At 68.8% G+C, this 27,932-nt stretch overlaps 4 protein-coding genes across 11 annotated transcripts; 3 read left to right on the top strand and 1 right to left on the bottom strand.

The window, feature by feature from the left end:
* Positions 1–489: 489 nt before the first annotated feature.
* On the top strand, positions 490–11,876 carry PAN2 (poly(A) specific ribonuclease subunit PAN2). Of its 6 annotated transcripts, none has more exons than XM_076360523.1 (26): positions 490–564; positions 1,250–1,550; positions 2,084–2,253; positions 2,455–2,575; positions 2,669–2,746; positions 2,905–3,172; positions 3,414–3,756; positions 4,298–4,394; positions 4,998–5,117; positions 5,305–5,424; positions 5,498–5,626; positions 5,804–6,003; positions 6,410–6,549; positions 6,900–7,006; positions 7,509–7,607; positions 8,102–8,178; positions 8,711–8,852; positions 9,121–9,258; positions 9,963–10,022; positions 10,188–10,278; positions 10,357–10,514; positions 10,623–10,766; positions 10,974–11,153; positions 11,294–11,387; positions 11,494–11,691; positions 11,769–11,876. In XM_076360523.1, the coding sequence occupies exons 2-26, from the start codon at positions 1,269–1,271 to the stop codon at positions 11,801–11,803; spliced, it is 3,591 nt and encodes a 1,196-aa protein (XP_076216638.1). In that variant the 5' UTR covers positions 490–564; positions 1,250–1,268; the 3' UTR covers positions 11,804–11,876. The 6 variants fall into 6 exon arrangements, with proteins under 6 accessions (XP_076216638.1, XP_076216637.1, XP_076216636.1 ...); XM_076360522.1 differs by having other exon boundaries at positions 6,407–6,549; XM_076360521.1 differs by having other exon boundaries at positions 4,962–5,117.
* A 748-nt stretch (positions 11,877–12,624) lies between these two features.
* Positions 12,625–16,164, top strand: CNPY2 (canopy FGF signaling regulator 2). Its single transcript, XM_076360589.1, has 6 exons — positions 12,625–12,653; positions 13,140–13,264; positions 13,596–13,711; positions 14,071–14,268; positions 14,544–14,640; positions 15,602–16,164. The coding sequence occupies exons 2-6, from the start codon at positions 13,165–13,167 to the stop codon at positions 15,643–15,645; spliced, it is 555 nt and encodes a 184-aa protein (XP_076216704.1). The 5' UTR covers positions 12,625–12,653; positions 13,140–13,164; the 3' UTR covers positions 15,646–16,164.
* Positions 16,165–17,063: 899 nt separating this feature from the next.
* CS (citrate synthase) lies at positions 17,064–22,426 on the top strand. 2 transcript variants are annotated; one of them, XM_076360555.1, is made up of 12 exons: positions 17,064–17,162; positions 19,598–19,645; positions 19,753–19,860; positions 19,943–20,008; positions 20,092–20,223; positions 20,301–20,489; positions 20,649–20,848; positions 21,150–21,279; positions 21,369–21,470; positions 21,545–21,741; positions 21,807–21,819; positions 21,877–22,426. In XM_076360555.1, the coding sequence occupies exons 1-12, from the start codon at positions 17,109–17,111 to the stop codon at positions 22,045–22,047; spliced, it is 1,410 nt and encodes a 469-aa protein (XP_076216670.1). In that variant the 5' UTR covers positions 17,064–17,108; the 3' UTR covers positions 22,048–22,426. The 2 variants fall into 2 exon arrangements, with proteins under 2 accessions (XP_076216670.1, XP_076216669.1); XM_076360554.1 differs by lacking the exon at positions 21,807–21,819 and having other exon boundaries at positions 21,545–21,753; positions 21,877–21,968.
* Positions 22,427–23,418: 992 nt separating this feature from the next.
* COQ10A (coenzyme Q10A) lies at positions 23,419–27,402 on the bottom strand. Of its 2 annotated transcripts, XM_076360569.1 has the most exons (6): positions 27,315–27,357; positions 25,617–26,616; positions 24,895–25,038; positions 24,617–24,809; positions 24,437–24,538; positions 23,419–24,310 (listed from the first exon to the last, which is right to left on the bottom strand). In XM_076360569.1, the coding sequence occupies exons 2-6, from the start codon at positions 25,805–25,807 to the stop codon at positions 24,143–24,145; spliced, it is 798 nt and encodes a 265-aa protein (XP_076216684.1). In that variant the 5' UTR covers positions 25,808–26,616; positions 27,315–27,357; the 3' UTR covers positions 23,419–24,142. The 2 variants fall into 2 exon arrangements, with proteins under 2 accessions (XP_076216684.1, XP_076216685.1); XM_076360570.1 differs by lacking the exon at positions 25,617–26,616 and having other exon boundaries at positions 27,315–27,402.
* Positions 27,403–27,932: the final 530 nt, after the last annotated feature.

Below are 27,932 nucleotides of genomic sequence, written 5' to 3'. Positions count from 1 at the left end.
TGGACCCCCGGACCCAGGGGACACCGTGGGCACGGTGGGACGCCGGGGACGCTGCGTGACACCCGTGGGCCCGGTGGGACACCGTGAGAAGCCACGGGACGGCGGGGGGGCCGCAGGTGCCGCAGCCGGCAGGCAGCGCCCGGGGGTCTGTGCGGTGCTGGTGGGCGGAGGGGCCGGGGGGGGTCCCGGGCGCTTCCCACCCCGGGCTCTCCCGGCCCCGGCCCCGGCCCCGGCCGCGCTCCCCCCCCCCGCCGATACCCCCGCCTCGAAACGGCCGATTTCAGCCTTTTTGTCCCCTCCGCCGCGCCGTCCGGGAGGCCACCCGCCGCGCCGCTTAGTCCCGCCTCACCCAGGCGCTGATTGGCCGACGCCTCACGGCTCCGCGCTACCATTGGACCGCCGGCCCCGGGGCGGGCCGGTTTACCGGGCGGGAGCGCGGGGGGCGCGGTTGCCATAGCGACGGCGGGAGGGGTGACGGCGGCCCCGGCCCCGGCCCGGCTGTGGATGCGCAGCGGGACGATCCCGGGAGTGCGGCCCTGGCGGGGCTCTGCCCGCGGCTGCTGGGTAACGGCGGGCGCGGGGCGCTGTGGGTAACGGCCGCCGTCGCCCCGGGGCGCGGGGCACTGTGGGACGCTTGGCCGGAGCGCGGGGGGTTGTGGGTAGCGGCGCCGGGCTCGAAGCACGGCGGTGAGAGCGGGGGCCCCGCAGCGCCCGCGGCTCGGGCCGGGCCTGGGCCCCCCGTGCCGCGCCCGGCCCCACCGCCAACGGCTGCGGGTCTGCGGCAGCTGATACCGCCGGTGGGTTCGGTGTCGGCCTGCAGAGATAAAGGAGGCGGGTGCGGAGCTGGCCCTCCGCGGGGGGCGGGCTGCGGCGGGGAGGGGCTCGGAGGTGCCAGCGGGAGCCCGGCCGGTGCCCCGAGCTCCGGGAGCGGCCGGCCCCGGGCGGGGGTCCGGCTGCCCGGTGCACCGGGGCTGCTGCCAGCGCGGGAGCGGGGCTGCTGCGGGCTCCTTCTCACGGCCGTGACAGGGCACTGAGTGTGCCCCGGGAAAGGGACTTTACAGGCCCCGCTGCCTGCGTGGGCTCGGTGCTGCCGGTGTCCCCGGCAGGAGCGCTGCACCTTACACTCACTGGAGATTCCAGCCGCCTTTTCCATCCCTCGGAGTCACCGGGGCCTCTGCCGCCGATTCTAAGAATCGGGGGGGCCCTGGTGTTTCTGACTGACCAACTTAGTTCCTTTTCTGTTTCAAAGGGAGACGCTGGTTTTCACCATGAATTTTGAAGGTCTCGACCCCTCCCTTGCCGAGTATGCGCCTCCCCTCCACCCTGCGCTGGACCCTGTCCTGGACCCCCATCTCAACCCCAGCTTGCTGCAGAACGTGGAGCTGGATCCCGAGGGGGTGCCGTTAGAGGGTATCGCGGTGCCAGAGTCGGTGCACCTCATGGAGGGCATGTACAGCGAGCTGCACACCGCCGTCTCCGAAGTGGGGGTGCCCGTCTCCGTCTCCCATTTCGACCTGCACGAAGAGATGCTGTGGGTTGGGAACCACGGGGTAGGTGCCCGCTCTGGGAGCGGGGCAGGGAGGAGGGTCACTGCCCCAGCCAGGCTGTCTGCGCTGCTCTCGCTGCCCGACACCTGCCTGCTGCGACCGGCTCGGGGCAAGCTGGCTGTGGGTGGAGAGCGGTTCAGCATGGGGCCGAGCCGGAGAGTCCTGCTCAAACCGGGGTTGTGCTGCACCGGTGCAGAGCTTCTGCCCGGCGGTGGTTGATACGTCTTGGAAGCATGAGCCTCTTGGCGTTTCCCAAGTAACTTTACTGCCCTGGTGTGTGGGGCTGTTGGAGCTTTTGGTTTTTTACTCGTGTCTGCACTTATCTGCCTGAAAGGGAGTCCAAGTCTGAACAATCTTCCACAGCTTGGGGCACACAGGGGGGCAGGAAGCCCCCCCGTAGGCTGGCTGAGGCTGTAAGGCAGCCGACAGCCTGCCTCCGCCCGGGAGCTGGCGCAGGGCAAAGTGGCGTTTGCCTGTGTCACATCCAAAGTGAAGCTGGGGCGGGTCTTGATGAGCCTGTCCCCGGCTGGTTTTAGGGCCACGCCACCTCTTTCTTCGGCCCGACGCTGGAGCGATACTCCTCCTTCCAAGTGAACAGCAGTGACGATATCCGCCAGATCCAGAGCCTGGAGAACGGTGTCCTTTTCCTGACCAAAACCAACCTGAAGTACATGTCACGGGGGGGCCTCATCATTTTTGACTACCTGTGAGTGCCTTCCCCTGGCAGCGGGTGGGTTGTGCTGGCCCCATGAGCTGCCCCTGTGCTGGGGGAGATGGTCCCGGCCCCTCTGCCGGCAGTGTAAAAGCTAGATCTGGGAGAGGATGAGGATGGATCCTCCGCCCCCTTCCCCGCTGCCTCCCCGAGCTGGGCAGGAGCGCGAGGGCTGTCCTCTCCCCTCTCCTGCAGCATGGACGAGTCCGAGGACATGCACAGTCTCCTGCTGACGGACAGCAGCACGCTGCTCGTTGGCGGGCTGCAGAACCACGTCATTGAGATAGACCTCAACACCGTCCAGGAGACGCAGAAGGTACGGCCGGGCCGGGGGCTGCTCCCTGCTGCGAGGAGGTGCTTTGTTCTGGCGCTCAGCACTGCTCACTCCACTCTTCTGCCTCCTTCCCAGTACACCGTGGAGGTTCCCGGCATCACCATCATGAGGCAATCAAACCGCTTCTTTTTCTGTGGGCACACCTCGGGGAAGGTAATACCAGCCTCATCCTACCTGGCAGCCCTGCTGATGCTCGGCTTCCCTCTGGGATACCCTGGAGCTGGCGTCCAGCTTTTCCCAGAGCTCGAGGGGCTCCCAAGTAGCCGACAGCTGCCTGCGTGGCACCCAACACCCCCGTCTTACCCTCCCAGGTCTCCCTGCGGGATCTGCGCACATTTGTGGTGGAGCACGAATTCGATGCGTACTCGGGCAGCTTGTCTGATTTTGATGTCCACGGGAACCTGCTGGTCACCTGCGGCTTCTCCAGCCGAATGAACAGCCTCGCCTGCGACCGCTTCCTGAAGGTGTACGACCTGCGCATGATGCGGGCCACCACCCCGCTGCAGGTCCACATCGACCCCTTCTTCCTCCGCTTCATCCCCACCTACACCTCCCGCCTGGCCATCATCTCCCAGACAGGTGGGCGAAGCTGCATCCCCCACCCGGCCGGGCTCCGCTCCCCTGGCGAGAGCTGGGTGACGGTCCCGGCGTCCCCCAGGCTCGGGGTGAAATCCCAGTGGGATAGAGTTGGCCGAGCGCCCTCGACCCATGTCCAGCCGGTTCAAATGGCCCCGTAAGCGAGAGGCGTGCTGGGTCACTGTGTGCTGGCTGCCCGCATGCTCCCTGGTGCCATGTTGCTCTGCACTTCCCTCTTGCACAGGTCAGTGCCAGTTCTGCGAGCCCACCGGCCTCGCCAACCCCGCTGACATCTTCCACGTGAACACCGTTGGGCCCCTGATCATGACCTTCGATGTCTCGGCCAGCAAGCAGGCCCTGGCCTTCGGCGACTCGGAGGGGTGCGTCCACCTCTGGGCCGACTCCCCAGAGGTCACCTTCAACGCCTACTCCAGGGAGACCGACTTTGCCTTGCCCTGCATCGTGGACACGCTGCCCCACTTGGACTGGAACCAGGACCTCGTGCCGCTCTCGCTCATCCCCGTGCCGCTGACCAGCGACACCCTGCTCTCCGACTGGCCCGCTGCCAACTCTGCCCCGGCACCCCGGTAATTTGCCAGTCTCTCCCAGCAAAAGCCAGCATGGGAAAGCTGGCCCCAGCAGAGTTCCTCTCCTTCCCTGGGTCTTGGGAGCAGGAGAGCGGCCGTGTTGCTCCCTCTGCTTCCCCATCTCACGGCTGGCATTGCCCTTCCTCGTCACGTGCCCTGTGAAATGCAAGATCAGTTCCCCGTGGCGGAGCTTAACCGCTGAGGTGCAGTGACTGGGCAGGTCTGAAGATGGTAGGGTATGGCCAAACCTCCGTCTTCCTGGTGGGGAGATCCCAGTGGGATCCTGGCTGCGTTCTGCCTGTATGGAAACTCTTGGTTTTCCTCCGCCTGAGCCCTGTCTGAAACATGCCTGTGCTCAGCGCTGCTGCCGTGTTCTGGCATAGCCCAGGTGTTTTGTTGTGACAGAAAATGAACCCGGGGAAGGGCTGAGTGGGGGAAACCCTCGTGACCCGCTGGTGGGTCCCTGAGCACACCCAGCAAGGCCCTTGGTTAAATGATGCTGCCAAACAGAGCAGCCTCTGAGTCGCGGTGTGTTTTGCAGGCGAGCCCCTCCGGTAGATCCCGAGATTTTGCGCACCATGAAGAAAGTGGGGTTCATTGGCTACGCCCCAAACCCAAGGACCAAGCTCCGCAACCAGGTGCCCGCTCTCGGGAGGGGATTGTGCGGGGCATGGGGTGCTTCTGCCAGCAGCAGAGGTCTGCGGCTGGGGGAGGGATGGAGCTCTCGCTGCGTGCTGAACGATCTCGGAGCTTTCTGCTCCAGGGCTCGGGACAGGGGTGAGAGATGAAATTCTCTGGCTTCGGGTGTTGCAGGAGGCAGGTGTATAGTTTGGAGGCGACAGCTTCTCTTGAGCAGTGTCAGCGGGTGAGCCAGCCCTGGGGGGAGGGCTGGAGTGTCCCCCTCGGGCCAGAATCCCAGTTCTATCAATAACTCGCTCTGTGGTAGGAGAGGTTTGAGCTGTCCGGTTTGGAGGTTTATGGCACGTCCCTCGCCCTTGGGAAAACACTGCTGTGTTTCGCCCTTGCCCGCAGCGCCGCTGTAGTTTCCCACAGCGATAAGCCTCTTGTAAGAAGGAAGGTGTGGAGGCCTCGTGCAGGTTAAGGGAGGGCCCCACTCCTTTCTGGTTTATTCCTTTGCTCATTGGGGGAGGCAGGAAAGCCCAGGAGTTGCTTGTTTCAGTAACTGATGCTTCTCTCCGTCTCAGGGTTCAGCCGCTCTTCCCTTCTCTTCCCCCTCGCAGATTCCCTATCGGTTAAAAGAGACGGACAATGAGTTTGACAGCTTCAGCCAAGTCCCCGAGTCCCCGATTGGGCGGGAAGAGGAGCCACACCTCTACATGGTGGCCAAGAAGTACAGGAAGGTAGTGGCCTTCTGGGGCACAGGGGAGGGGCTGGCTGGGAGTCCCCAGGCTGGGCTCATTCGGGGGGGCGAAGGACCCGCCTGGGCCCAAGCACCTGCCCACGTCTCCGTGGGGAGCACCTGGGCATTGTGCCGGCGTCCCATGGTGTGGGAAGGTGTCTGTTGAACACGTTTGTGTCTCTACTCAGGTCACGATCAAATACTCCAAGCTGGGGCTGGAAGACTTTGACTTCAAGCATTACAACAAGACGCTCTTTGCGGGCCTGGAGCCCCATATCCCCAACGCCTACTGCAACTGCATGATCCAGGTGGGAAACACCCCAGCCCTGCCCAGACCACCACAGCCCCTGGGACCTCCCCTGACTGCTCCGTCTCTGCCAGGTGCTGTATTTCTTGGAGCCGGTCCGCTGCCTGGTCCAGAACCACCTGTGCCAGAAGGAGTTCTGCCTGGGCTGCGAGCTGGGCTTGCTCTTCCACATGCTGGACCTGTCCCGAGGAGACCCCTGCCAGGTCTGTGGTGAGCCCAGGCGTGACGTGAGGCCGGCGGGCTGGGCTGCCTGGGAGGGTCAGAGGGATCGCAGAGGAGCAGGAGCCGGGTGGCGCCGGGTCCTTGGGTGATGGCATCAGACAGCGTGGAAACTCCTGTCACTTGACCTCGGTGACATGCCGCTCTTGCCCCATCCCCAGGGAAGCAACTTTTTGCGGGCTTTCCGCACAATCCCAGAGGCTTCGGCGCTGGGGCTGATCCTGGCTGACTCGGACGAAGCCACAGGGAAGGTGAACCTGGGGCGGCTGATTCAGAGCTGGAACCGTTTCATCCTTACTCAGCTGCACCAGGAAACCCAGGAGCAGGAGGGACCGCAGGCATATCGAGGGGCTGGCAGCAGGTAAATCCCTGGCCTGGGGACAGGACAGAGACCGAAACCAGGACACTGAACCAGGGAGGGGGCTGAACTGAGCTTTCTTGCCACCCACATCTGCCCTGAGGGCTGCATGGGAACACGCGGAGCTGCAGGCTGCCCCTACAGCTGGGTTTGAACCCTGTGCTGAACCTCTGTCCCTCCTAGGCCTAGCCCCCCTGCTTGGTGGGTTGGGGCTGCGCACAGGTCACCAGCTCTGGAAGCCCGATGGCTGGTTCCCCAAGAGCTGCTGGAATCTGGGTGCTGGCCCCAAACGGCCCTTGTGCAGCCCGAGATGTGTGGGTCCTCAGCGCTCAACCCACTGTACCAGCCAGCCCCACTCCGCAGGGACTGCTGGGATCCTGCTAACCCCGGTGCTCTTTTTCTCCAGCAGCTTTGGGTCCTCAGGGGACTCGGTTATCGGGCAGCTGTTCAGCTGCGAGATGGAGAACTGCAGCATGTGTCGCTGCGGCAAGGAAACCGTCCGCGTGTCCTCCACGCTGCTCTTCACCCTCTCCTACCCTGAGAGCACTGGTAACAGGCAGGGGTGGGCAGGGCAGGGCAGGGCCTGGCACGTTTAACGCTGCTGCATGTCCGTGGCCGGGCAGGGTTTGTTATCTGTGTGGATGAGCCGTGACTTTTCCAGGTGATAAGACACCTGCAGCAAGGAGCTTCTGCAGTGGTCTGGCCCCAGCTGTGGCAGACCCGGCAGCCGAGGTCTAGTGGTGGGTTTCCAACCAGCCAAGCTTTTGGCTACAGAAGGGCAGATTTGGGGGTTGACCTTCTCACTGGTGGTTGTGAGGAAAACCCCAGAGGTTTGGCTGAGCTAAATTGGTAAAGATTTGTGTGTTGGAAGGTGACGTTATTCTCCTTTCTCCCGTCAGAAAAGCCGGTCAAAGATTATGAGTTTGCCCAAATTTTAAAGCGAAGCATCTGCTTGGAGCAGAACACGCAAGCCTGGTGTGAGAACTGTGAGAAGTACCAGCCCACGGTGAGCCTGGGAGCGGGGTGCGAGCACGTCGTGCTTCACGGGCTGCGAGGGGGTGTGGGAGAAGGGTGTGAGCGCCCCGTGCCGCCGGCTGAGTGGAGGCAGTTTCTCCATTAGTCAGTGGGGAACCTCCTGCGTGGATGCTGGAGATTCGGTTCCTGGCCTGGATGGCGAGCTGCTGTGGTGTGGGGTATTTCCTGGGCTGTGCGAGCGCTGGAATACGTCTCGCAGGTCACGCGGATCCCAGCTGAATCCCCCCCCGGGGTAGGGGGCAGAGGGAAACCCCCCAGGAGCTGAGCACACCTGCTCAGGGCGGCAGACTGCTCCCTGCCTCAGTTGCTCTTGCAGTACCCCCAGCTACCAGGAACCTGGCCAGGCAGCGGAGAGGAAGCTCTGCAGGCAAAGGCGTTGGAGGAGGGAAGAGGGTAGCATGTGCCAAATCCGGTTTTGAACCTCTCCAGGGCTCTCGGTGCTGCCTGGCTTCCATCTGCTGCTCTCTCTGCAGGTCCAAACCCGGAACATCCGCTGCCTGCCGGACGTCCTGGTCATTAACTGTGAGGTGAACAGCTCCAAGGAGGCAGATTTCTGGAAGACACAGGCTGAGGTGGGGGAGACACTTTTGGGGCAGAAGCAGGCTTGTTCTCCCTGGCACACGGGGTTTGCTGCGTGTCCAGTTCTGCGGAGGTGTTTTCACTCTGATCTCGCTGTCTCTAAGTCTCTTGCTCTCCACCCGAGCGTCACCCTACTTTGTTTGCAGAGGACATGTTGGTATTTGGTCATGCTTGTAGCGTGAGCCGTGTGTTTGGAGTTGGAAAAGACAAGATCTCCTGCCATGACAAAGCTGACGGGACTGCAGTAGAGTCACTCTTTGATTCCCCCAGTCCCCCAGGACCTAGGAGCAGCAAGGCAGTGCCCGCTTCCCGGAGCACAAGCCCAGCAGAGAGCGGGCGGACAGTTGGGTTTCCCTCGCTGTCTTTTTCCCTGTCACCGACTTTAAAGTCCCTGTCTTTTTCCCCACTTCTGGCCTGGCTGTCACCCACGTGTTTCCAAGCCCAGCCTGTCACTCCGCGCTGACGCTTGCCTGTGTTTCGTTGCCAGTATGCCTTTCAGAGAGCCATGATGAAGAGAGGAGGCTTTGAGATCACCAAAGGCAAAGAAATCTCTCTTGGAGAGTGGTAGGTGACCATCCCTGTGGTGGCGACTCTGAGCAGTGACGCCTTCTGGGTTGTTCTCTGGGCCTTGGATAGCTCGGGGCCATTTCTCATCTGATAATGACAATTTGATAATCTACCTGTCTGTAACTCCTCGTGGGCTCTGAACTGGAACAGTCTCATTGCTGCTCTTGAGACTGTGACCCTGTATGGGTGCTCTGTGCAGCATCCCCTTCAGATACCCTTGTGATCCACCTTGTGATCCACTTTTGAGCCCCCAGCCCTCATTCCCCTTCCCTTTTCAGACTGACAAAAACCCCAGGATTGTGTATCGGCCCTTTCTAGCCGACATTAGCTGACCACCTTTCCCAGGGTCCTGCTGTAGGCAGCTGCGGGGAAGTGGTGCATCTCTGGCTTCCCCATCTGTCCTGCAGAAGGTTTAGGAATAGGCTGGTGGGTGAGTGGGTGGGGCAGTGGGGGTCCTGCCCTGGAGAAGTTGGCCTGGATGACATCTCGTGACTCCCTCCGACTCGGCCTTCCGTGATTCTCCATGCAGGAAGGAGCTGGGGAACCCCTACACGGGGCATTCGTATCCTTCCGTGGAGGAACTGAAGAACATTTGGATCCCCCACACCATCAAGATGAGGCTGACCAAGAGCAAGGAGTTAGATGTCTGCAACTGGAGTGAGAGCGATGAGGTAAAGGCTGATGAGATACCTCTGGGGCTACGTGGTTGTGTGCACGTGGGGCTGCGGGAGCAGAACTGCTTCAGAACCGCTTTCTGCTGAGCGTGTGTGGGCGAGAGATAATGAGGCCGTCTCGGAGACGCCTCGGGTGAGCATGGAAACCTCTGGGCTGATGGTGAGACGGCATGTCCGAGCTCTGGGGTTTGGGTTGGAGGCCTGGGAGCTGCCTGGCAGACAGTCGGCGGCTCAGACATTTCCCCGGGGCCGGTTCCTCTTGCAGCTGAGCCCGACTGACGACCCCGAGTCGGTCTATGTCTACGATCTAATGGCCACCGTCGTCCACATCCTGGATTCCCGCACAGGGGGCAGCCTGGTGGGGCACATCAAAGTGGGAGAGACCTACCACCAAAGGAAGGAGGTGAGAAGCCCTGCGGGACAGGGGCTCTCCTGCCCACAGCCAGCGTACCCACAGGCTGCCGAGAGCAGCCCTGCTCCCCGGGAGTCCTGCCTTGCCAAGGCATTCTCGCCCACGGCTTGCTCCAGGGCCGGGTCGTTTCACAGACCTGTTTCTGGGTCTCTTAGTCAAGTGTTGAGTGTTTGGCTGAACAGCTAAACAGTTTGGCAGCGCTAAACAGCCAAGTGCTGCTTGGGCACCTTACGGGGAGGGAAGGGCTGAAGAAGCACTCTTCCCACACTCGCTCAGGCTGGTTCCTCCTGGGTCACGGGCACGTTGCCAGCTTGTCGTGCTTCCAGGTAAGGGCTGAGACGTCATCTCCCTTCCCGAGGAAAAGGGGGCTGGTCTGGGCAGTCCTGTTGTCTGGTGGAGATGCCCAAGCCAGGAGTTCCCAGAGTGTGTCAAGGCTGCATCCCTGTCTCTTATCTGTTGCATCTCCGTGGAGTTTTGGTTAGGAGTCGGGCAGAGACCGTGCCTGTCCAGCCCGAGTGCTTCACGTACGCATCATCACCACCCAGGCCAGCAGGGATTTCCCCACGGTGTCCCAGGAAGGGCGGGAGTTCCCACATGGCATCGTCACACCCCTCTTTCCCTGGTAACTGGGTAGAGGAGTCATTGCATTTGCCTGGGGGGGGCCCCTAAGGCAGTGCCTGTGCCTCTCCCCCCAGGGAGTCACACACCAGCAGTGGTACCTCTTCAATGACTTCCTCATCGAGCCCGTGGATAAGGTGAGTGCTCGGGGCGCTGCCACCGGCCCTGTGTCGAGGCGAGGCTGTGGCTGCGGGGACCCTGTGGAGGGGGGTTTCCTGCTGCACCTGGGAGCACCCCGCCCCACGCTGGGCTGCCCCCATCCCTGCACTGACACACCACACCCCCCCCCCCCTTCCCTGCAGTGCGAGGCGGTGCAGTTCGACATGAGCTGGAAGGTGCCGGCTATCCTCTACTACGCCCGGAGGAACCTCAATGCCAAGTACAACCTCGTCAGTGAGTGTCTGGGGTGGAAGTGGCCATGTGGCCAGTGACGCCGGCTCGCGGCTGATCTCCCTTCCCCTTTTCCTGCAGTCAAGAACCCCATCGAAGCCAGCGTGCTGCTGGCGGAGGCCTCCCTGGCTCGCAAGCAGCGCAAGTGCCACGCCACCTTCATCCCCCTCATGTTGAGCGAGATGCCGCAGGCGGGCGACCTGGTGGGGCTGGACGCCGAGTTTGTCACGCTGAACGAGGTCAGGCCTCAGGGGACGGGGCGCAGGGGCAGCCCCTCTGGGTGCGCCCGGTCCCTGCGGGGACTGCGGGAGCTGTCGGTCACCGAGCTCTCCTCTCGCCCCTTGCAGGAGGAGGCCGAGCTACGCAGCGACGGGACCAAATCCACCATCAAGCCCAGCCAGATGTCGGTGGCCAGAATCACGTGCGTGCGCGGGCAGGGCCCAAACGAGGGCGTCCCCTTCATTGATGACTATATCTCCACCCAAGAGCAGGTACGGGGCTCCTGCCTGGCCTCACACAGCTCCCCAGCCCCACGGGGAGGACACGGACCCACTCTGCCTCCTGCTCCACGGAGGGGCACCCACAATAATGACAGCACCCTCCCCGGGATGCTGGCAGGGGAATCGGGGGGGGGCAGACCCCCCCACGGCTGCCCCTCAGCCCTCCCAGCCTGCCTCCACGGGCCCTGGTCCCCGCAGGTGGTGGATTACCTGACCCAGTACTCGGGGATCAAGCCGGGAGACCTGGACGCCAAGATCTCCTCCAAGCACCTCACCACTCTTAAATCCACCTACCTGAAGCTGCGCTTCCTCATCGATGTGGGAGTCAAGTTTGTGGGCCACGGGCTGCAGAAGGACTTCCGTGTCATCAACCTGATGGTGACAGCGCCGAGCCCCCCTCCCTCAACCCGGGCACGGGGGTCTCGGGGTGGGGATGAGGGGCTGGTGGCAGTGCCAGGGCTCACCCCCCCCCGCGGCAGCCCCCCTGCACTGGCAGCAGGACCCTCTCTGCTTTCCAGGTGCCCAAGGACCAGGTGATCGACACCGTCTACCTGTTCCACATCCCGAGGAAGAGGATGATTTCCCTCCGCTTCCTCGCCTGGTACTTCCTGGGTCAGTGGCTGAACCCTCAGATCCGGGAGGGGCAGGAGCGGGGGCAGATCCCCCCCCCCCCGGGGTCCCCGCTGGCCCCCTGCCTGACCGGGGGCTCTCCCCGCAGACCTGAAGATCCAGGGGGAGACCCACGACAGCATCGAGGACGCGCGCACGGCGCTGCAGCTCTACCGCAAGTACCTGGAGCTGAGCCCGCAGGGCGCCGAGCCCGAGGACTTCCGCAAGGTGCTCAAGGGCCTCTACGAGAAGGGACGCAAGATGGACTGGAAGGTGCCCGAGCCCGACAGCCAGAGCAGCCCCAAGCGTAAGGCGCCGCCGCGGCCCCCCCGTGTCCCCCCCGCGCCCCCCCGCCGCCCCCTCACCCCGCTTTGTCTCTGGCAGATGGGGCCGTGTACCCCCCCGTGCTGGCCCTGTGACCGGACCCTACGGCCCCCGGCGAGGAGCAGCCCCGGGACCCCCCGAGGGAGGCGGACACACGTGGAACTGGAACCAGCAGCGGGGACGGGGCTGTCCCCGACCCTGCCCGACCCCCCCGGGCATCCCCCGGGGCCCGGCGCCCCGAGACTCCCTCTGCCTGCCGGTACCGGGAATCACCACCCCACCCCCCCACCCCCCACCCCCCCCACTCGCCCGCCGGCCCGGGCGCCCTCATAAAGCAGCCTCGGACACCCGCGCCGCCGTCTCCTCCTTGGCTCCGGGACCGCGGGGTTGGGGACCGGCACCGGGGACACGGCACGGAGGACCTGGAGCGGGGCTGGGCCCGGAGACAGGGCAGGAAGGACCCGGGCCCCGACCGCCGGGGCTGGCACCGGGGCCACAGCGCGGAGGAGCCCGGGCGGGGCCGGGAGCGGGGAACGCGGCGGGAACGATCGGGACCGGGGACATGGCGCGGCCGCGGCATCGCCGGTCGCGGGGGGGGCGGGGCCGGGGCGGTCGCGGGGGCGGAGTCACTGCAGGCCCCGCCTCCGCGGGGGCCGAGCGCCACGCGGACCGGGCCCTGGCAGCGTCGGGGACCTCGGCGCTCGCCCCGGGCTGCCCGCGGCGCTGCCTGCGCACGGGACGGCCCCGCCGCGGGCCGAGGAGCCGTCCCGGCCGGTCCGACCGGTTCCGTCGTCCCGACCGGCTCGGCCGCCGCCCTCTCCGAGGGGCCTTCCCCCGCGGCGGGTCGGGCGGAGGGGCGCGCCGGGACAGGCGGCGCCGCGGGCAGCCGCCGGGCAGCCGGCCGGGTCGGGGGGGGGCGGCGGAGCGGGACGGGAGAGCGGCGCGGTACTGGGGGCTCGGCCGGGCCCGCCGGGTGCGGGGCTCCGGGCAGGGCCGGGGGCTCCGCGGGGGCTGCGAGCGCCGCCCTGTAGGGGAGGGGGCGCTGGACTCGGCCCCGTAGGCGAGCGGGCTCTACGGGGGGCTGCGGACGTGGCCCCCGCAGGGGAGGGGGCTCTGCGAGGGGCTCTGGGCTCTACCCTGCGGGGGAGGGGGCTCCATCGGGGCCGCTGGGCTCGGCCTTGTAGGCGAGGGGTCCCTGTGGTGTCCAGGGGCACGGCCGGGCCCTGCAGGGGATGGGGCTCAGTGGGGACCCGGGGGGGGGGGGGGGACACGCCATGGGCGAAGCCCTACGGGCAGTGGGGCTCTGTAGGGGACGGGGGGTCCCGGGGGGGCTGGACGGGGCCCCGCCGAGGACGGGCTTTGCCAGGGCTGGGGGAAGCTGGGGTGTGGGGCCGCGGGGGCCGCCAGCGCTGGAGCTGCCCGTGCCCGCAGGTCGCCCTGCAGCGGAGCCGTGAGGATGAGGGGCCGGATCCCGCCCGCGCTCTGCCTGGCCGCGGCCCTGGCTGCGCTGCTGCCCGCGGCCTGCGCCCGCCGGAGCCAGGACCTGCACTGCGGAGGTGTGGCGGGACGGGACGGGACGGGACGGTGGGGCCGGGGTGGGACGGTGGTGCAGGGCTGGGGCGGCCGTTGGGACCCACTTGTCCTGCGGCCGCTGCTGCCCGTCCATGCTCGCCCTGCTCGGGGACAGACAGACGTTCCTGAAGGGCCACAGGGCGCCTCGGGGACCCGCTCCCCGCAGACCTGCCGTCCCCGTATGCCGGCAGCGCCAGTTACACCAGTTACTCCCAGTGGCTTTGGGCAGCCGCGGGTCTGTCGGTGTCAGGGGCTGAGGTGTGGGGCCACGCAATGCCGTTATCTCCGGGCCGTTGACGCCTGCGTCCCCCGCAGCGTGCCGGGCACTGGTGGACGAGCTGGAGTGGGAGATTGCCCAGGTCGACCCCAGGAAAACCATCCAGATGGGCTCCTTCCGCATCAACCCTGACGGCAGCCAGTCAGTCGTGGAGGTGAGACGTCTCCCTGCAGGGACCTGCCTCCGGCACAGGGAGGTCAGGTGGAGGCTGCGGCAGAGCGGGGCCGGCCTGACTGGGGGCAGCAGCTGCGTGTCGAAGACCAGGGGAGACGAGGGAGGGTTTGGACCCGCATCGGGTGCTCTGCGAGGGCTGCATGAGCCCCGTCTCCCATTCCTCAGCCTCCTCCGCTGCCTATCGCCAGCGCAGCCCCGCGGCATTCCCAGGGCGCTCGTGGAGACTTCTGACCTTTTCTCAGCGCTCCCCGGCTCCCAGGGAAAGGCACCGGCCCGGCGTTCCTATTCTGCCATCACACTTGAAGGGCCGACCCCGCTGATCTCACGCTCGTGCCGCAGGTGCCCTATGCCCGGTCGGAGGCACATCTGACGGAGCTGCTGGAGCGGGTGTGCGAGAAGATGAAGGAATACGGGGAAAAGGTGGATCCGTCCACACACCGTAAGAGTTATGTCCGGGTGATTTCCCACGACGGGACCAAGATGGACCTCTCCGGGGTCAAAATTGATGGAGACGTGGCTTCTAGCCTGAAGTTTGCGGTGCGTGAAGGGACTGGCTCCTTGTGGTGGCTGTCGGGGCTTTGGGTGGCGGCACCTGCTGTGTTCGGCAGCTGCGGCCCTTCTGGGGATGAGCTGGTCCCACTGGCAGTTCCTGGCCACTTCCCCTGGTCCTTCCTGGGGCTGGAGGGGAGGAGGCTGCTCCCGGGCCTGGGGTGTTTGTGTGCGGGGCCCAGCTCTGGGCTCCCCTGGGTGCTGTCGGCATCGCCTGGCACCTGCGCGGTTGCCGGCTGACCCACGGGCGGCTCCCGTTGCAGTGCGAGAGCATCGCCGAGGAGTACGAGGACGAACTCATCGAATTCCTCTCCCACGAGGCTGACAATGTCAAGGACCGGCTCTGCAGCAAGCGGACGGGTGAGCTGGGCTGGGCTGTCTCGGGGAGGGGTCTCTCCTGCTGCCGGGGGGAGTCGTAGCTGCTCTGTCAGTGGGAGGAACTGCCGGCCCAGAGCAGGGAGGACGCACAGGAGCTCCGAGTCCTCCCCGAATCCCGACATCCCTCAGCCCCGTGGAGCAGCCCCTCTCCGGCAGCCCGGTGCCGGGGTGCGCCTCCCTGCTGCCCGTGCTGCCAGCCCAGCGCCTGGACCCCGCTGCCTGCTGGAGCTGCCTGCGGCTTTTTTTGGATGTTCTCCCCGGCCAGGCGCACGCTGCCTGGGGCCGAGCCAGGGCAGCTGCCGCGCCGGCTCCATTGGCTGCTCCGGCGCAGGGCTCCTCGCGCAGCCAATGACCGGGCGCCTGCCCCACGGCGTCTCCCTTCCTGCAGGGCTATTTCCAGCTCGCAAACACCGGGGTCAGGGCACGCCGCGACCTTTGTGCTTCCCTATTAATGAACGTGGCCCACGTTCGTTACCTGCACCCCAGGGCCAGGCCAGGGCGGGTCCCTTCGGTAGCTGGCACGCGTGTCGGGGGAAATGCTCCTTCCCCAGGGGGGTTCCGGGGGGGTCCCGCGGTGCTGCCGGCCGCTCCTGTGGCTCAGCCTGCCCCCGCTGCCTGCACCCTGCCTGTCCCAGGCTGGTGTGGGTCTGCCGGGTGGCTGCGGGTGCTGGAGCCGGGGAAACGACAGGCTGGCAGCTCTGTCCAAACAGCCGCGTTTCTGATTAACCACAGAACAAAGCGAAGGGGAAGTGTAGGTGTCCCCTGGCGCGGGTCACGGCTGCGCCTGGCCAGGCACTCTGCACATGGCTTGTCCCCACGCTGCCGGTAGGCGGTGGCCGGGGACAAGCGGGAAGGGATGTGCTAGCAGGAAGGGATGTGCTGCCGGGGAGGGGTTCCACGGGGCTCTGCCGCGTCCTGAGAGCGCTGCCCTTTGTCACCGCAGACCTGTGCGACCACGCGCTCCACATCCCGCACGACGAGCTGTGACGCAGACGGCCCTGGCTGCCTCCGGAGGACGGTGCCGACCCACCCCAGCAGCCTCACGGGACCAGGACGGCGCCAGGCTCCGTCCGGATGTCCCCTACCTCTTGGTTCACCTTCTCCCCGCTGCCCCTGCCGGGACGGGCAGACATGCTGGGGAAGACCGCGGCTCCGGAGCCGGCGCAGACGCCGCCTCGCCCAGTCTGGTGCTCTTGTCCTATTTATTCACTGTCCGTCCGCTGCAGCCGCGGTGCCGGGGGCACTGGGACGCTGGCCTTGCTTCCCCACGGGGCGGCTGCGGGAGCCGGGGCCGCGTCCGCGCTCCTGCCGGGACGTTTCAGCGGGCAGACTGCCAGCCAGGGACCTTCCTCCGCCACTGCCGGGGGACGCAGTGGGGGACGCCGGGGCTCAGCCGCCCCCACCGGGGCAGGGTGGTCGGGCATCTGGGGCCGGTTTTGGGAACCCCCCTCCCTGCTGCAGGCAATAAAGGGGCCGCGCGGCAGCTGTGCCGCGGGCCCACCCGAGGGCAGGTCTCGCTCCTGGGCGCGTGGGGAAGGGGGGGCCCGGGACCCCAGGCGGGGCTGGTGGCAGCCCCGCGCGTCCCCATGCGTCCCTGCGGTGCCTCCGGTGACTCGAGCTCCCTCATGTCTGGCATCCACCTGCTGCGGCTCGGCCTTGGGGCGGGGATGTCCCCCAGCGGTCGCCGATCAGCCCCTGGCCCCGTGTCACCCGGCCCCGGCAGACCTGCTGCTGCGGGGCCCCTGCGGGGGTCCCGTCCCCCCGGCACCACCCGGCCCGTGCGCCGGAGCCGCCGCCCGTCCCCTGGCGCCGCCGCCCCGGGGCCAGCGGGGCAATGCCCTGGGGTCAGCGGGGACAGCCACTCGCGGCTGTGCCCCGCCCCCTGTCCCGGGTCTCTGACGTCACCGCGGAGCCAGGGCAATGTCACAGGGCGACCTCGAGCCCCTGCGGCTGAGTGTGGGATGACATCACGGGCCCCGGTGACCTCATAGCACATGGCCGAGTGCCTGGTGACGTCACAGGGCCGCCCTGCGCCACAGTCGAGCGACACCGAAGCACCGACGCGCCCGGCCGGATGACGCAGCGGCATGACGTCACGCACTGCGGGCAGTGACGTCACGAGGAAGGGCGGGGCGCCGTCTCACCCCCACCCCAGGCCACGATCAGGCGAACGCGGCGGCCACCTATAGCCCGGCCCCCCCGCTTTATTTGCCTATCCCCGCCCCGCGGCGCGCGGAGCGGCCAATGGCGAGCGGCTCGGCCCAGAGCGGGCGGGCGGGGGCGGTGCTATGCTAATAACCAGCGCGGCGCCGCGCCACGCCCCGCCCCGCCCGCCGCGCTGAGGACCCCCGGCTGCCGCCGCCGCCGCTCGCTCCGGCCCCGCGCCCGCTCCCGCCCGGCCCCGGCCCCGCTCCCGCTCCGTCCCGGCCCGCCCCGGCCCCGGTGCCGCCATGACGCTCCTAGCCGCCGGCAGCCGGGCGGCCGCGCGCCTCCGCGGGCCCAAGGTGAGGGCGCCCGCCCCGGCCCCGCCGCGCCTTAAAGGGGCGACGCCGCGGGGGGGCGCCGGTTCTTAAAGGGGCGACGCGGGGGGATGCCGCCTTAAAGGAGCCGCGCGGCGGCGGCGGCGGCGGGGGGGCCGTGGTGGGGGGGGGGGCGCGGGGCCGCGCGCTGCAGCGGCAGCACGTGGTGGGCGCGGGCACCGGGGCCGCCTCCGCCGGGAGCGCCCGTGACGAGCGGTGGGGCGGGGTGCGCCCCTGCCGCGGCCGGGGGGCCCCGGCCGGACCCCAGCCCCGTTGGGAGACCGGGGGGGCTCCGTGCCCTGCCTGCGGCCCGCGCCTCGGGGGGCTCTGCCGTGGCCGCAGCCCCCACCGGGGGACTCCGCCCTGTTGCATCCCCCCATGGGGGGCTCCCTGTCCTGCTGCCTCCCCCCCCCCCCATTGTGGGGCCGTGCCGCATCGCTGGGGCCGGGGGGGGCCCCATGCCAGCCCCGGGGGCTCCTGCCTGGCGGCACCGGCAGTGAGGGGATGGGGGACGGGGGTCCCCCTCTGCCACCCCCCCACACCTTCCCCGGCAGCCTGGTGCTGTAGAGGGCAACGGGGTCACAGCAAGGGGACCCCCTGTCCGGCCCAGCACTGCCCCGGGGCTGTGCTGGGGGGGCCGGGGTGCCCCGGGGGGGGCCGAGCACCGGTGCAGGGCTGGGGTGGCCCAGGCCCCCCCGGCCCATTTGCCTTGGCTACGGCCCCAGTGTTTCGTAACGGCTGCTGCGGCGTCTCTATCGACCGGGCGTTATTTTGGGAGCCGGGGCCCGGCCCGGTGTGTTGTGGTGCCCCACTTGGCCCCACTCGCCCAGGGGGGCCGCTGCTTCTGCAGCCAGGGCCACTCCGCCAGCTTGCGCCCTAATCCCGACCCGCCGTCCTGCCACCACCCTCCTCCTCCTCCTCCTCCTCTTCCTCCCCACAGCCTGAGCTAATGCACTGCAGCCACTGCTCTGCTGACCCTCAGCCGGCCCTGCCTGGGGGGCTCCCGCACCCCCAAACTGTGGCAAGGGGACCCGGGAGGGTCCCGCAGCGGCTGGGTCTGCCCCAGCCCTGTCAGCTGGCACTCGGTGTCACCACCAACACGTGTGACCTTGAGCCAGCGGTGCCTCTGTGACAGCCCGGCACAGCTGGGGCGAGCCGCGCGGGTGCCCGGTGAAAGGGGGTGACACGGGATGCAGCGAGGGCCCCGCGGTGGTGGCAGCGGCCGCCTTGACCTTGGGCTTCACACTGCCGCCTCCATTGTTCCTGCCGGCATTTTCCCTTCCCGGGTACTGCCTGTTGCAGGGAGACATGGTGCAGTTGCCCGGAGCGGGTGGCCGGCTCCAGCCGCACTTGGGGTGTCGGGGTCCCCCCGTCCAGGCTGGGGGCTCATGGGGTGCTGGGCTGGGGGCTCGCTGTGGCGCTGCCCCCCTGCTTCCCCCCGGCAGCCAGTGGAAAAAGCGAGTCATGTTCTGCCTGCGCTGCAGGCGCTGCTGCAGCTCCGTGCCGAGGGGTGGCCCCAGCCCCGGAGTCTCTGCTGGGGGAAGGCACAGGGTGCCGGGTGTGTCTGCGGCCCCACGGCACGGTGGTGACTCCGTCACCGGGCAGGCGTCTCCCGGCCCCCTCTGCCCCCGCTGCTGCCTACCCGGGTGTTTGTGAGTGGGTTCAGGCACGGGCGAGCCCCGTGTCCCCGCCGTGGGCAGGGTGCTGCCAGGGGCGGCGGGCCGGAACAAGGGGCACTGCCAAGCCCGGGCTTCCCGGCTGCATCAGGGCATTCCCACCGGCCGGAGTCCCCGTGTCTGCCACACACGGGCGAGGAACAAAGATCGGTTTCCCCAGCGCCTGCCAAGCCCCGGTGCAGGAAAACCGCAGTGGTGCCGGCCTGGCAGGGCTCTGCCGGCGGCACCGGCTCACTCGTGCCGTCCGCTTCCGCGCTCTGCGGAGCAGGAAGCGAAAAGCAGCTGTGCTCACCACTGCTGGGTTTGCTCAGCACAGCGCTTGGCTCTGCAGCGGGTCTGGGTCTGGCCGCAGCCGGTGTCGTGCGTGATGTGAATGAGCGCGATGCAGCGCCGAGGGGCCCCGTGCCACCCCCCTGCACCGCCTGGCCCGGCTGAACCTGCTTGGCTCTGATCTCTGGCACACGTGGGCGAGGGAAGCCGCTGCGGCTGCCGGGCGCGGCGTCCTTGTGAGGTGGGATCTCTCCGGAGTCACAGGGCAGCTCCTGCTGCAGGAGCTGTGCCGCGCTCTGGGGGGCCGGGGATGCTCTGGGGGCTGCGCCGGGGGGCCGGGGATACTCTGGGGCCGGGATGTGCTCTGGGGCCAAGAGCTGCTTGTACGGCTACACCCCCCAAAATGGGGCAGCCGGGGCACGCGGCGGGGCTCTCCCCTGCTAACGCTGACTCCCTGTGTCTGCTCTTCTGCAGAACGCACCATGTGTCCTCTTCACCGCCCGTCACGCCAGTGCTGCCACGGTAAGAGGAACCCCCACTGCTGTCACCCCTCTCCGGTGCCGGTGGGGGGAGCGTGTGCTCGGCCCCCCGCGGGTGCCAGGGCTCACAGCCCCCTCTCTTCTTCCCAGAACCTGAAAGACGTCCTTGCCAGCATGATCCCCAAGGAGCAGGCGAAAATCAAGAGCTTCAGGCAGCAGCATGGCAACACGGCCATTGGGCAGATCACGGTGGACATGGTGAGTGGGAGGATGCTGTGGCCGCTCCGGGGCGGTTGGACTGTGCCACAGCCAGTAACCGCCTCCTTCCACCCTTCTCCAGGTGTACGGCGGGATGAGGGGCATGAAGGGGCTGATATATGAGACCTCCGTGCTGGATCCTGATGAGGTAGGGCCTGATCCTGCCCTGCTCGGGCACCCACCTTGCGTGCGCGGCGCCGCAGTGGCTGACGCTTGTGCCGGGCTCTTTAGGGCATCCGCTTCCGCGGGTACAGCATCCCCGAGTGCCAGAAGCTGCTGCCCAAAGCTGCGGGGGGAGAGGAGCCGCTGCCCGAGGGGCTCTTCTGGCTGCTGGTGACGGGAGATGTGCCCACCCAGGAGCAGGTAACACGCGGGGGGGTCTGGTGAGGGGGGCTGCCAGCCCCTGCCCCGCAGCTCAGCCCCCCGTGCCCCCCCTGCAGGTGAGCTGGCTGTCCCGCGAGTGGGCCCGGCGTGCCGCACTGCCCTCCCACGTGGTGACCATGCTGGATAACTTCCCCACCAACCTGCACCCCATGTCCCAGCTGAGTGCCGCCATCACTGCCCTCAACAGCGAGAGCAAGTTCGCTCGCGCCTACGCCGAGGGCATCCACCGCGTCAAGTACTGGGAGGTACGGGGGGGGCTGGGCGCCCCGATGCGGTGCAGGGGGGCTCAGCCACCCCAAGTCTGAGCTTGGCCCAAGGCGTGAGCACAGGTTTGGGTGCGGGGGGGTCAGGGGCTCATGTCCCCCAGGGAGGGCAGCCGCCCCGTCTAACCCTGCCTGTCCCAGTTTGTCTACGAGGACGCCATGGACCTGATCGCCAAGCTGCCTTGTGTCGCCGCAAAGATCTACCGCAACCTGTACCGCGAGGGCAGCAGCATCGGGGCCATCGACCCCAACCTCGACTGGTCGCACAACTTCACCAACATGCTGGGCTACACCGACCCCCAGTTCATCGAGCTGATGCGGCTCTACCTCACCATCCACAGGTACGGGGCTGGGAGGAGCAGCTGGCGCCCGAGCAGGTGGGGACTCGGCCCCGCTCCCAGCCCCGGGGCCAGGGATGGGGCCGGGTCCTGGGACGTGCCTGGGCTGCTCCGGGGGCGTCACCAAGCACACGGTGGGGTGTCAGAGCCCAGCCCCAGCACGGCCCCAGTCCCTTGCCCCGGGGCAGGGCCGTACCAGGCTGGGAACATCATGGCCCCCCAAAATGCCGTGGGGGTGTCCCCGCGGCTGTGGGGGCCCTTGGTAGGGATGGGGGAGATCTGACGTTCCCTTTAACCCCTGCAGCGACCACGAGGGGGGAAACGTGAGCGCCCACACCAGCCACCTGGTCGGCAGTGCCCTCTCCGACCCGTACCTCGCCTTCGCTGCCGCCATGAACGGGCTGGCTGGGCCCCTGCACGGCCTCGCCAACCAGGTGGGCACCTCCGTGCGTCCGGCTGTCCATCTGTCCGTCCGTCCGTACACCGCTGTTCTCACCCCCTCCTCTGCTTGCCGTGCCCGCAGGAGGTGCTGCTCTGGCTGACCAACCTGCAGAAGGAGCTGGGCCAGGACGTGTCAGATGAGAAGCTGCGGGATTTCATCTGGAACACGCTCAACTCTGGCAGGGTGAGTCCGGCCCTGCCCGGGGCGAGGGACCGTGGCCGTGCTGGGGCTGGGCTCTGACCCCCCCGTCCTTGCAGGTGGTGCCGGGGTACGGGCACGCGGTGCTGCGGAAGACGGACCCCCGCTACACCTGCCAGCGGGAGTTCGCCCTCAAGCACCTGCCCAAGGACCCCATGTTCAAGCTGGTGGCCCAGCTCTACAAGATCGTCCCCAACGTGCTGCTGGAGCAGGGCAAGGCCAAGAACCCCTGGCCCAACGTGGATGCCCACAGCGGGTGCTGCTGCAGGTGAGCCCCCGGGGGTCCTGGCCCTGCCCCAGAATCGCTCCCTGGGGGGGCAGAGGGCTCCTGGCTGCCCCCTCGCCCCCTCCCGCAGGGCTGCCCTGCCCTAACGCCCCTCTCCCCCCACAGTATTACGGGATGAAGGAGATGAACTACTACACGGTGCTCTTCGGGGTCTCCCGAGCCCTGGGCGTCCTCTCGCAGCTCATCTGGAGCCGGGCGCTGGGCTTCCCCCTGGAGAGACCCAAGTCCATGAGCACAAAGGGCCTCATGCAGCTCGTGGGCTACAAATCTGGGTAAAGAAGGGACGGGGACAGGGCCGTGGCTCGCTGCTCCCCAGGGAACGCTGCGCTGCTGTGCCGGGCCCCGGACGGACTCAGCACTGAACCCCCCTCGGGCACAGGCCGCGGGTCTCCTGTGGTGCGAGCGGAGCCCCCCCCTGCCCTCCCCCCCCGGCCGCTCCTCTCCCCTCCTTGCTGCCCTGGGAGGGGGCAGAAGCGGCCCCGGGGCCCACCCTGCCTCGTGCCCCCGCTCCCTGCCCCGGCTGTCCCCACCCCGGAGCCCCCTCCCCGGCTCTGCCCCGGCAAGGCAGGGGGCTCCTGCGCCCCCACCCCGCCCCAGCAGCACCACGCACACTGGGAGCCCCCGGGCTCCCCTGCTGCTGGGCTGGGGGGGGGGGGGGGGGGGGGCACTGGCGAGGCCGTGGGGGCACACACTGCCCCCCCCCCCCCCCCCGCCGCAGCCACCCCACGAGAGGGGTTCAGTCCAGACTCGTGTCCAGGCCCCCCCACAGGGCAGCAGGTGAAGAACGAATGTCTCAGCCCCCCCCCCCCCCCCCCCAGCAGGGACTTGATACACTCCTCCCCAGCCCACGCCCCCGTGTTTGTGTGAATCCCCGTGTCCGATGCCCCCGGCAGCCGGAGCTGGGCCCCCCCCGCCCGCCGGCCCCTCGCAGGTATCGGGCACTTCTGTACAAACAACGACAAAATGCAAAATAAATGTTTTTATTAACAAACCCAGAGCCTGCCTCCCTCCCTCCGGGCACGCGGGGCCCCAGCCCCTGGGCTCTGCTTTGCTCCTGCAGGATTTGGGGGGGGGGGGGGGGGGAAGGGTCAGGGGATGGTGCCCCCACCCCGCCCAGGGGCCCTGGTTTGTCCCAGCTTGGGGCTGGCACAGTGGCGCTCGGCCCCTTGGGACCTTGGCAAGCTGGCAGCGCCGGGCTCGGTGATGTCCGCAGGTACCAGCCTGGTTTGGGGTCTGGGGGTCTCGGCGTGCAGCCCCCCCCCCCCCCCCCCCCCCCAGCTCCCCTCTCCCGAGGCTGCCAAATGAGGACCAGGAGGCTGCTCACCCTTGGAAAATGCTCTTTATTGGCCTGTAAAAGCCCTTTCTCGGGCAGCAAGGCCACGGTGCCCTTGGTGACGGGGATGGAATGGGGGTGGGCCGAGCGGGGGGGAGCCGGGGGGCTGGCGGCCCACTGGGAGCCCCTGCCCCCCCCACCCGGGTGGGCATTTTGGCCTGGTGGAGCTGGGGGCCCCCCACGTTCCCCTGAAGGTAAGGAAAGGCAAGCTGGAACCGGAGGAACGCGGGGGGGGGGGGGGCCCGGGCTGTCCTGGTCCCTGCGGTGCTGGCATCTTGGCCTGCAGCAGGGGCTGGGGGCTGCGAGGGGCTGGGGGTGGCGGGGGGGCGGGGGGCAGCGCCAGCCGCCCCATCCCCCGCCCTGTGCGTGTGACTTGTGCAAACTGTGCGATGTCGGCGCGGGCGCTGCCGGGGCGCGGCTCGGCTCCGGTGCCCGGCCACGGTGGTGGCGGGCCAGGTGGCAGCTCCGTTCCCGCCGGGGTTTCCTCCCTGTGCCGTTCTCCTTCCCTTTTGCTCCTGGAAGAGCCGGGGGAGGAGGGGGCCCTGGCAGCCGGGCCCCCGTCCTTCCCTGGCCGCTCACTGCCTCTCCCCCTCTCTCGCGTTCCCCGGCAGGATCCGGCCAGGCTCCCCCGCCAGCACCCACCTTCCTCCCGCTCTCCCGGAGCGAGGCGGCGGGGCCCAGGCGTGGCCGGCGCAGGAGCTGCCCCGCTGCCGGGACCATCCAGCCTTGCAGAGGAGTTAAAAAGGACCAAAAGGGGGGAAAAAAAGAGAGCTCCCAAGAACTAAAACAAAACTTAAAACCAAAATCAGCTACAACACCAGGGAGTCCAGCGCTGGGACGCAGCTCCCGCGGCGTTGCGGTGGGGCCGGGGGCTCACGGCAGCCCCCGCGCTCGCAGGAGCATCACCTCTCGCCCCCGGGGCCGGGAGGGAAGTTGAGGCAACGGCAGCAGAGATGCACTCAAATAAATATTCAGAAGGGTGGGCGCAGGGCGGGCGGCCCCGGGGCCCTGGCACAGTCCGTGGTGGCCGGGCCGCCCTCACGTCTGGTGGACCTCGTGGAACATGAGCTCCCGGGGGATGCGGGTCTCGGGACCGAAGTTCTTGGCCGCCCGGCGCTCGAAGGCTGCCACCATCTGCTTGACCACCTCGTCGAAGAAGACGGTGGCCAGCTGCGAGTGCAGCAGGGAGCGAAACTCGAAGGAGATCTGGGGTGGAGAGGAGGTGGCGTGAGCCCCCGGCGGGGACGGTGGCGGGTGGGCAGGTCTCCGCAGCAGAAACCGTCTCCTCCCCGGGGACTTCGCGCCTGGGGCCCGACTGGAGCAGGGTCTTACCGAGAAATCCACGGTGCTGGTGCGGGGGTAGCCGGGGATGCCGGGGCTGAAGCGCCAGTTCGTCTCCAGGTGGTTGAAGAGGCGCCCATCCGTGCAGACGGCCTGGGGAGCGGGAGCAGCCGGTCAGGGGGAGCCTGAGGAGCCAGCCAGGGCCGGGCCGCCCGCCGGGGCCGTGCTCACCTTGACGAGGTGGGGGCGGACGAGGGTGACGATGGAGGTGTAGCGCTCCACCACGGGCGGGAAGCCCACCTCCAGCTGGGCCTTGACATGGCCCGTCCGCTTGGAGACCACCACCGACTTCTTGCACCAGGGCACGAAGTTCTTGTAGTCCTCCACGTTGGAGACCACGTCGTACATCTCCTGCATGGAGTACCTGGGGGGGGGGGGGGGGGCAGAGCGGGCGTTGCAGCCGGGGCCGCGGGACCCTCGCCAGCCAGTGGGGAAGCCGCCGCACCTACCCGATGATGCGCCGCTCCGAGTACTCCTTCCGCTTGTTGGTGAGGTTGAGGAAGGACCGGCTGGGCTGGGTCCGGGGCTCCCACTCGGTGCCGCTCGCTGGCCGGCCGAGCCGGCTGAGCCGGAGGCCACACAGGGCCGTGTGCCTGGGCGGGAGACGGGCGTTAGCAGAGGAACCGGGACCGTGTCGGGCAGCAGAGCCGCCAGCGAGCCACTGGCCCGAGTGGGGCAGCCCCCCACCCCCCCCCAGGACAGCCACAACACTGGGCCCCTTCCAAACCTGCCCACGTCCCTCCCAGGATGGGAATCAGCCCCGGGATGTGGGGGGGTGGGGGGGGTGGGTGGGTTCAGGGACGAAGCGAAGCAGGTGCCCACGGTCGGCCCCCGCCCTCCTGCCCAGGGCCGCAGGCCGGTGGGGAGAGGCTGGGGAAGTCCGAGCGCAGCGTCCCAGGGCTGCTGCCAGCGCTGCTGTTGCGCAAGAGGAAAGCCGGGGAAACCTGACCTCGGGGACACCTAATCCGGACCGGCAGAGCGGGGACAACTGCCCGTTACCCCCCGCTGCCCCTCCCCAGCTCTACCCCAGCCCCGTGCTGGGCTCCAGCGGCAGCACAGAGTCAGGCCAGACCTTCTCCCTCCTCCGTGTCCCACCCCGGCCCCGTCTCATCCCTCAGGTGCGGTGCGGACGGTGCTGTTGCTGCTGGTGGGAAGGGACAACGCTCGCCACCTCCTCGAGGAGAGGCCGAGCCCCAAAGGCACAGCAGGGTCCCGGGTGGTGTGTCGCCCAGCCCTGGAGCTGCGGGGACGGCAGCAGGGTCCTCCCATGGTGCTGCCGTCGGCTCCTTCGGCTTCGTTCCGCCTGGCCAAGCCCCGGCAGCCGGTCCCTGCCAAGCACCGGGAAGGTGACAGCTCGAGCATTGCGGTGGCGGGCTGTAACCCTGACCACCCCGGGGCTGGCGGGGCTGCGGGTTAGGGCTGGCCCCACCGGGCTCCCTCCCGCAACAGCCGTAACTGTCAGCGCTCGGTGCCCGCAGGACAGCGCGGGTATTTTTAGATGCGCCTGCACGCAGGTCACACCGGCTCTCCTCCAGGACTGGCGGCCGAGGGAGAAAGGTCCCGCTTTTCCCAGGAGCCACGGGACGTTCCTGCGCCAAGAGGAGTCACCCGGGGCGCTTGGCAGCCCCTGAGCTCCCAGAATAGCCGGCAGCGCGGGGGACGGGCTGGAGTGGTCGAGCTGCGCGAGCCCCGGTTGTGGCCCCCGGCTGCGCAGAGCCAGGGGTCCCTGGGAGAGCTGGGACCCTGCAGCCGCGCCGCCAGCCCCCGAGGCGATCGCTCCCCTCCTCGCTCACGCCGCAGCTCTGCCCGGCGCTGCTCGGTGCCGTACGTGCACCGCGACGGGGCTCAGCAGAGCCGGCTCCTAAACCAGCGCCATGGCACGATGCTGCGGCCGCTCCCGCGCCACTGACCTGGCCGGCGGCGAGGCTGGCTGCCCAGGGCCCGCGAGAGCCACCCTGCCCCCGAGCGCCTGGTGCCGGCCCCGAGCTGGCAAGAGTCTCGGCGGCGCTGGCAGCGCGGCCGCCGGCTCTGCCCACACCCAGCGCGGCCGGGCGCAGAGGTCAGTGCCGGCGGGGGACACGGCGGGGTGGCCTGAGGTCTCCTGGACTCTCCACTCGCCCGAGCAAACTGTGACGCCGGCCCCCGACCCGCTGATGTGACTGACGTCGCTCCTGACCCGAGAAGAAGGTGTTGGCACCTGCCCGGCCCTCGCGCCCGGTCCCGGGACAGGGCCCAGCTCCCGGGACGCGGCCCCGCTCCCGGGACGCGGCCCCCACGGCCCCACCCGGGGGGCGGCACTTGTCCCACGCACAGTTTGCCCCAAGGTCAGGCCCCAGCCGAGGCCCCGGGCTCCCCGGCAGGCAGCGAGTCCCCCTCTCCTGCCCGGGGGCCTTTGCTGGTGGCCCCTGGGCCAGGGGCACTGCCTGGGCCGCAGACACCGCCCCCCCCGTGGCCACGGGCGCCCCGGGCCCCCCCTTCCCGCCCCCGCCGGGGTCCCCTCGGTGTCCCCAAGGTCCCCCCGGGCGATCCCCGGGACCGCGGGGGGCCGGGACCGCGAGCCGATCGCCCTCGTGGGGGTCTCCCCCAGGCCTGCCCGGCGCCCCCGGCCCCGATCGTCCCCCGGGGCCCGCCCCGCGCCGGCGGACGCCCCGTCCCTGCCCCGCGGCCCTCACCGGTTCCCCCGGGCCCTGTATGACCTCCAGCCCCGCGGGCTCCGGGCTTCGGCCCCGCTCCGCCCCGCTCCGCCCCCGGCCCGGCCCCTCCGCCCCCGCCGCCCACCCCGGCCCCCCTGCCCGGGCCCCGCGGCCTTGCCCGGTGCCGCCGCCCGGTGCCGCCGCCCGGGCCGCCCCGTCGGGGCGCGGGCGCTCACCTGCCAGGCGGGACCGCCGCGGCCCGCAGCCGCTGCCGCGCCCCGAACTGGAGGGCGCCGCGGAGCCGCCGGGCCGCCATGACCGGGGCCGGGACGCGGCTCCGCTGCCCTCGCACCGGCGCCGCCGCCGTGACCTCTCACCCCGCCCGCGACGTCACCGCGTCGCCATAGAGCCCGCCCGCGTCACGGCCCGGGGGCGGGGCGAGGCAACGCCTCCCGCGCGGGGCACGACGGGAGCTGTAGTCCGGACCGCGCAGGGGGGTGACGGGAAGTGTAGTCCCGGCCGGGCCTGCGGCCCACCGGCAGCTCCGGGCCCCTCCCGTGTCCCTCGGGCCCCCCGTGTCCCTCCGGGCCGGGGCCGGGGCGGGGGGGTCCTCGCGTCCCTCCCGCCCAGGGGCAGCCGGGGTCTGGATTCGGACGCCGGGCCCAGCAGTGCCCAGAGGGGCCCGGGGGCCCCGGCAGGCAGAGCGGCCCCGGTGGGGCGCACCGGCCTGCAGCCCCCGCTGGCCACCCGCCTCTCCAAGCAGCGCCCGGTGCCGTGGCTCCCTTCTCCCAGGCGGAAATGTCAGCAGCTGCTCGCGGGCTCCGTCGTTTCACCTCGGTTTCCCGGTTAGGTAA

This window comes from Aptenodytes patagonicus, chromosome 27, assembly GCF_965638725.1.
Source record: "Aptenodytes patagonicus chromosome 27, bAptPat1.pri.cur, whole genome shotgun sequence".
NCBI classification, from domain to species: domain Eukaryota; kingdom Metazoa; phylum Chordata; class Aves; order Sphenisciformes; family Spheniscidae; genus Aptenodytes; species Aptenodytes patagonicus.
The sequence above is the reverse complement of the archived record's forward strand: the minus strand, read 5'-3'. Positions and strand labels throughout refer to the sequence as shown.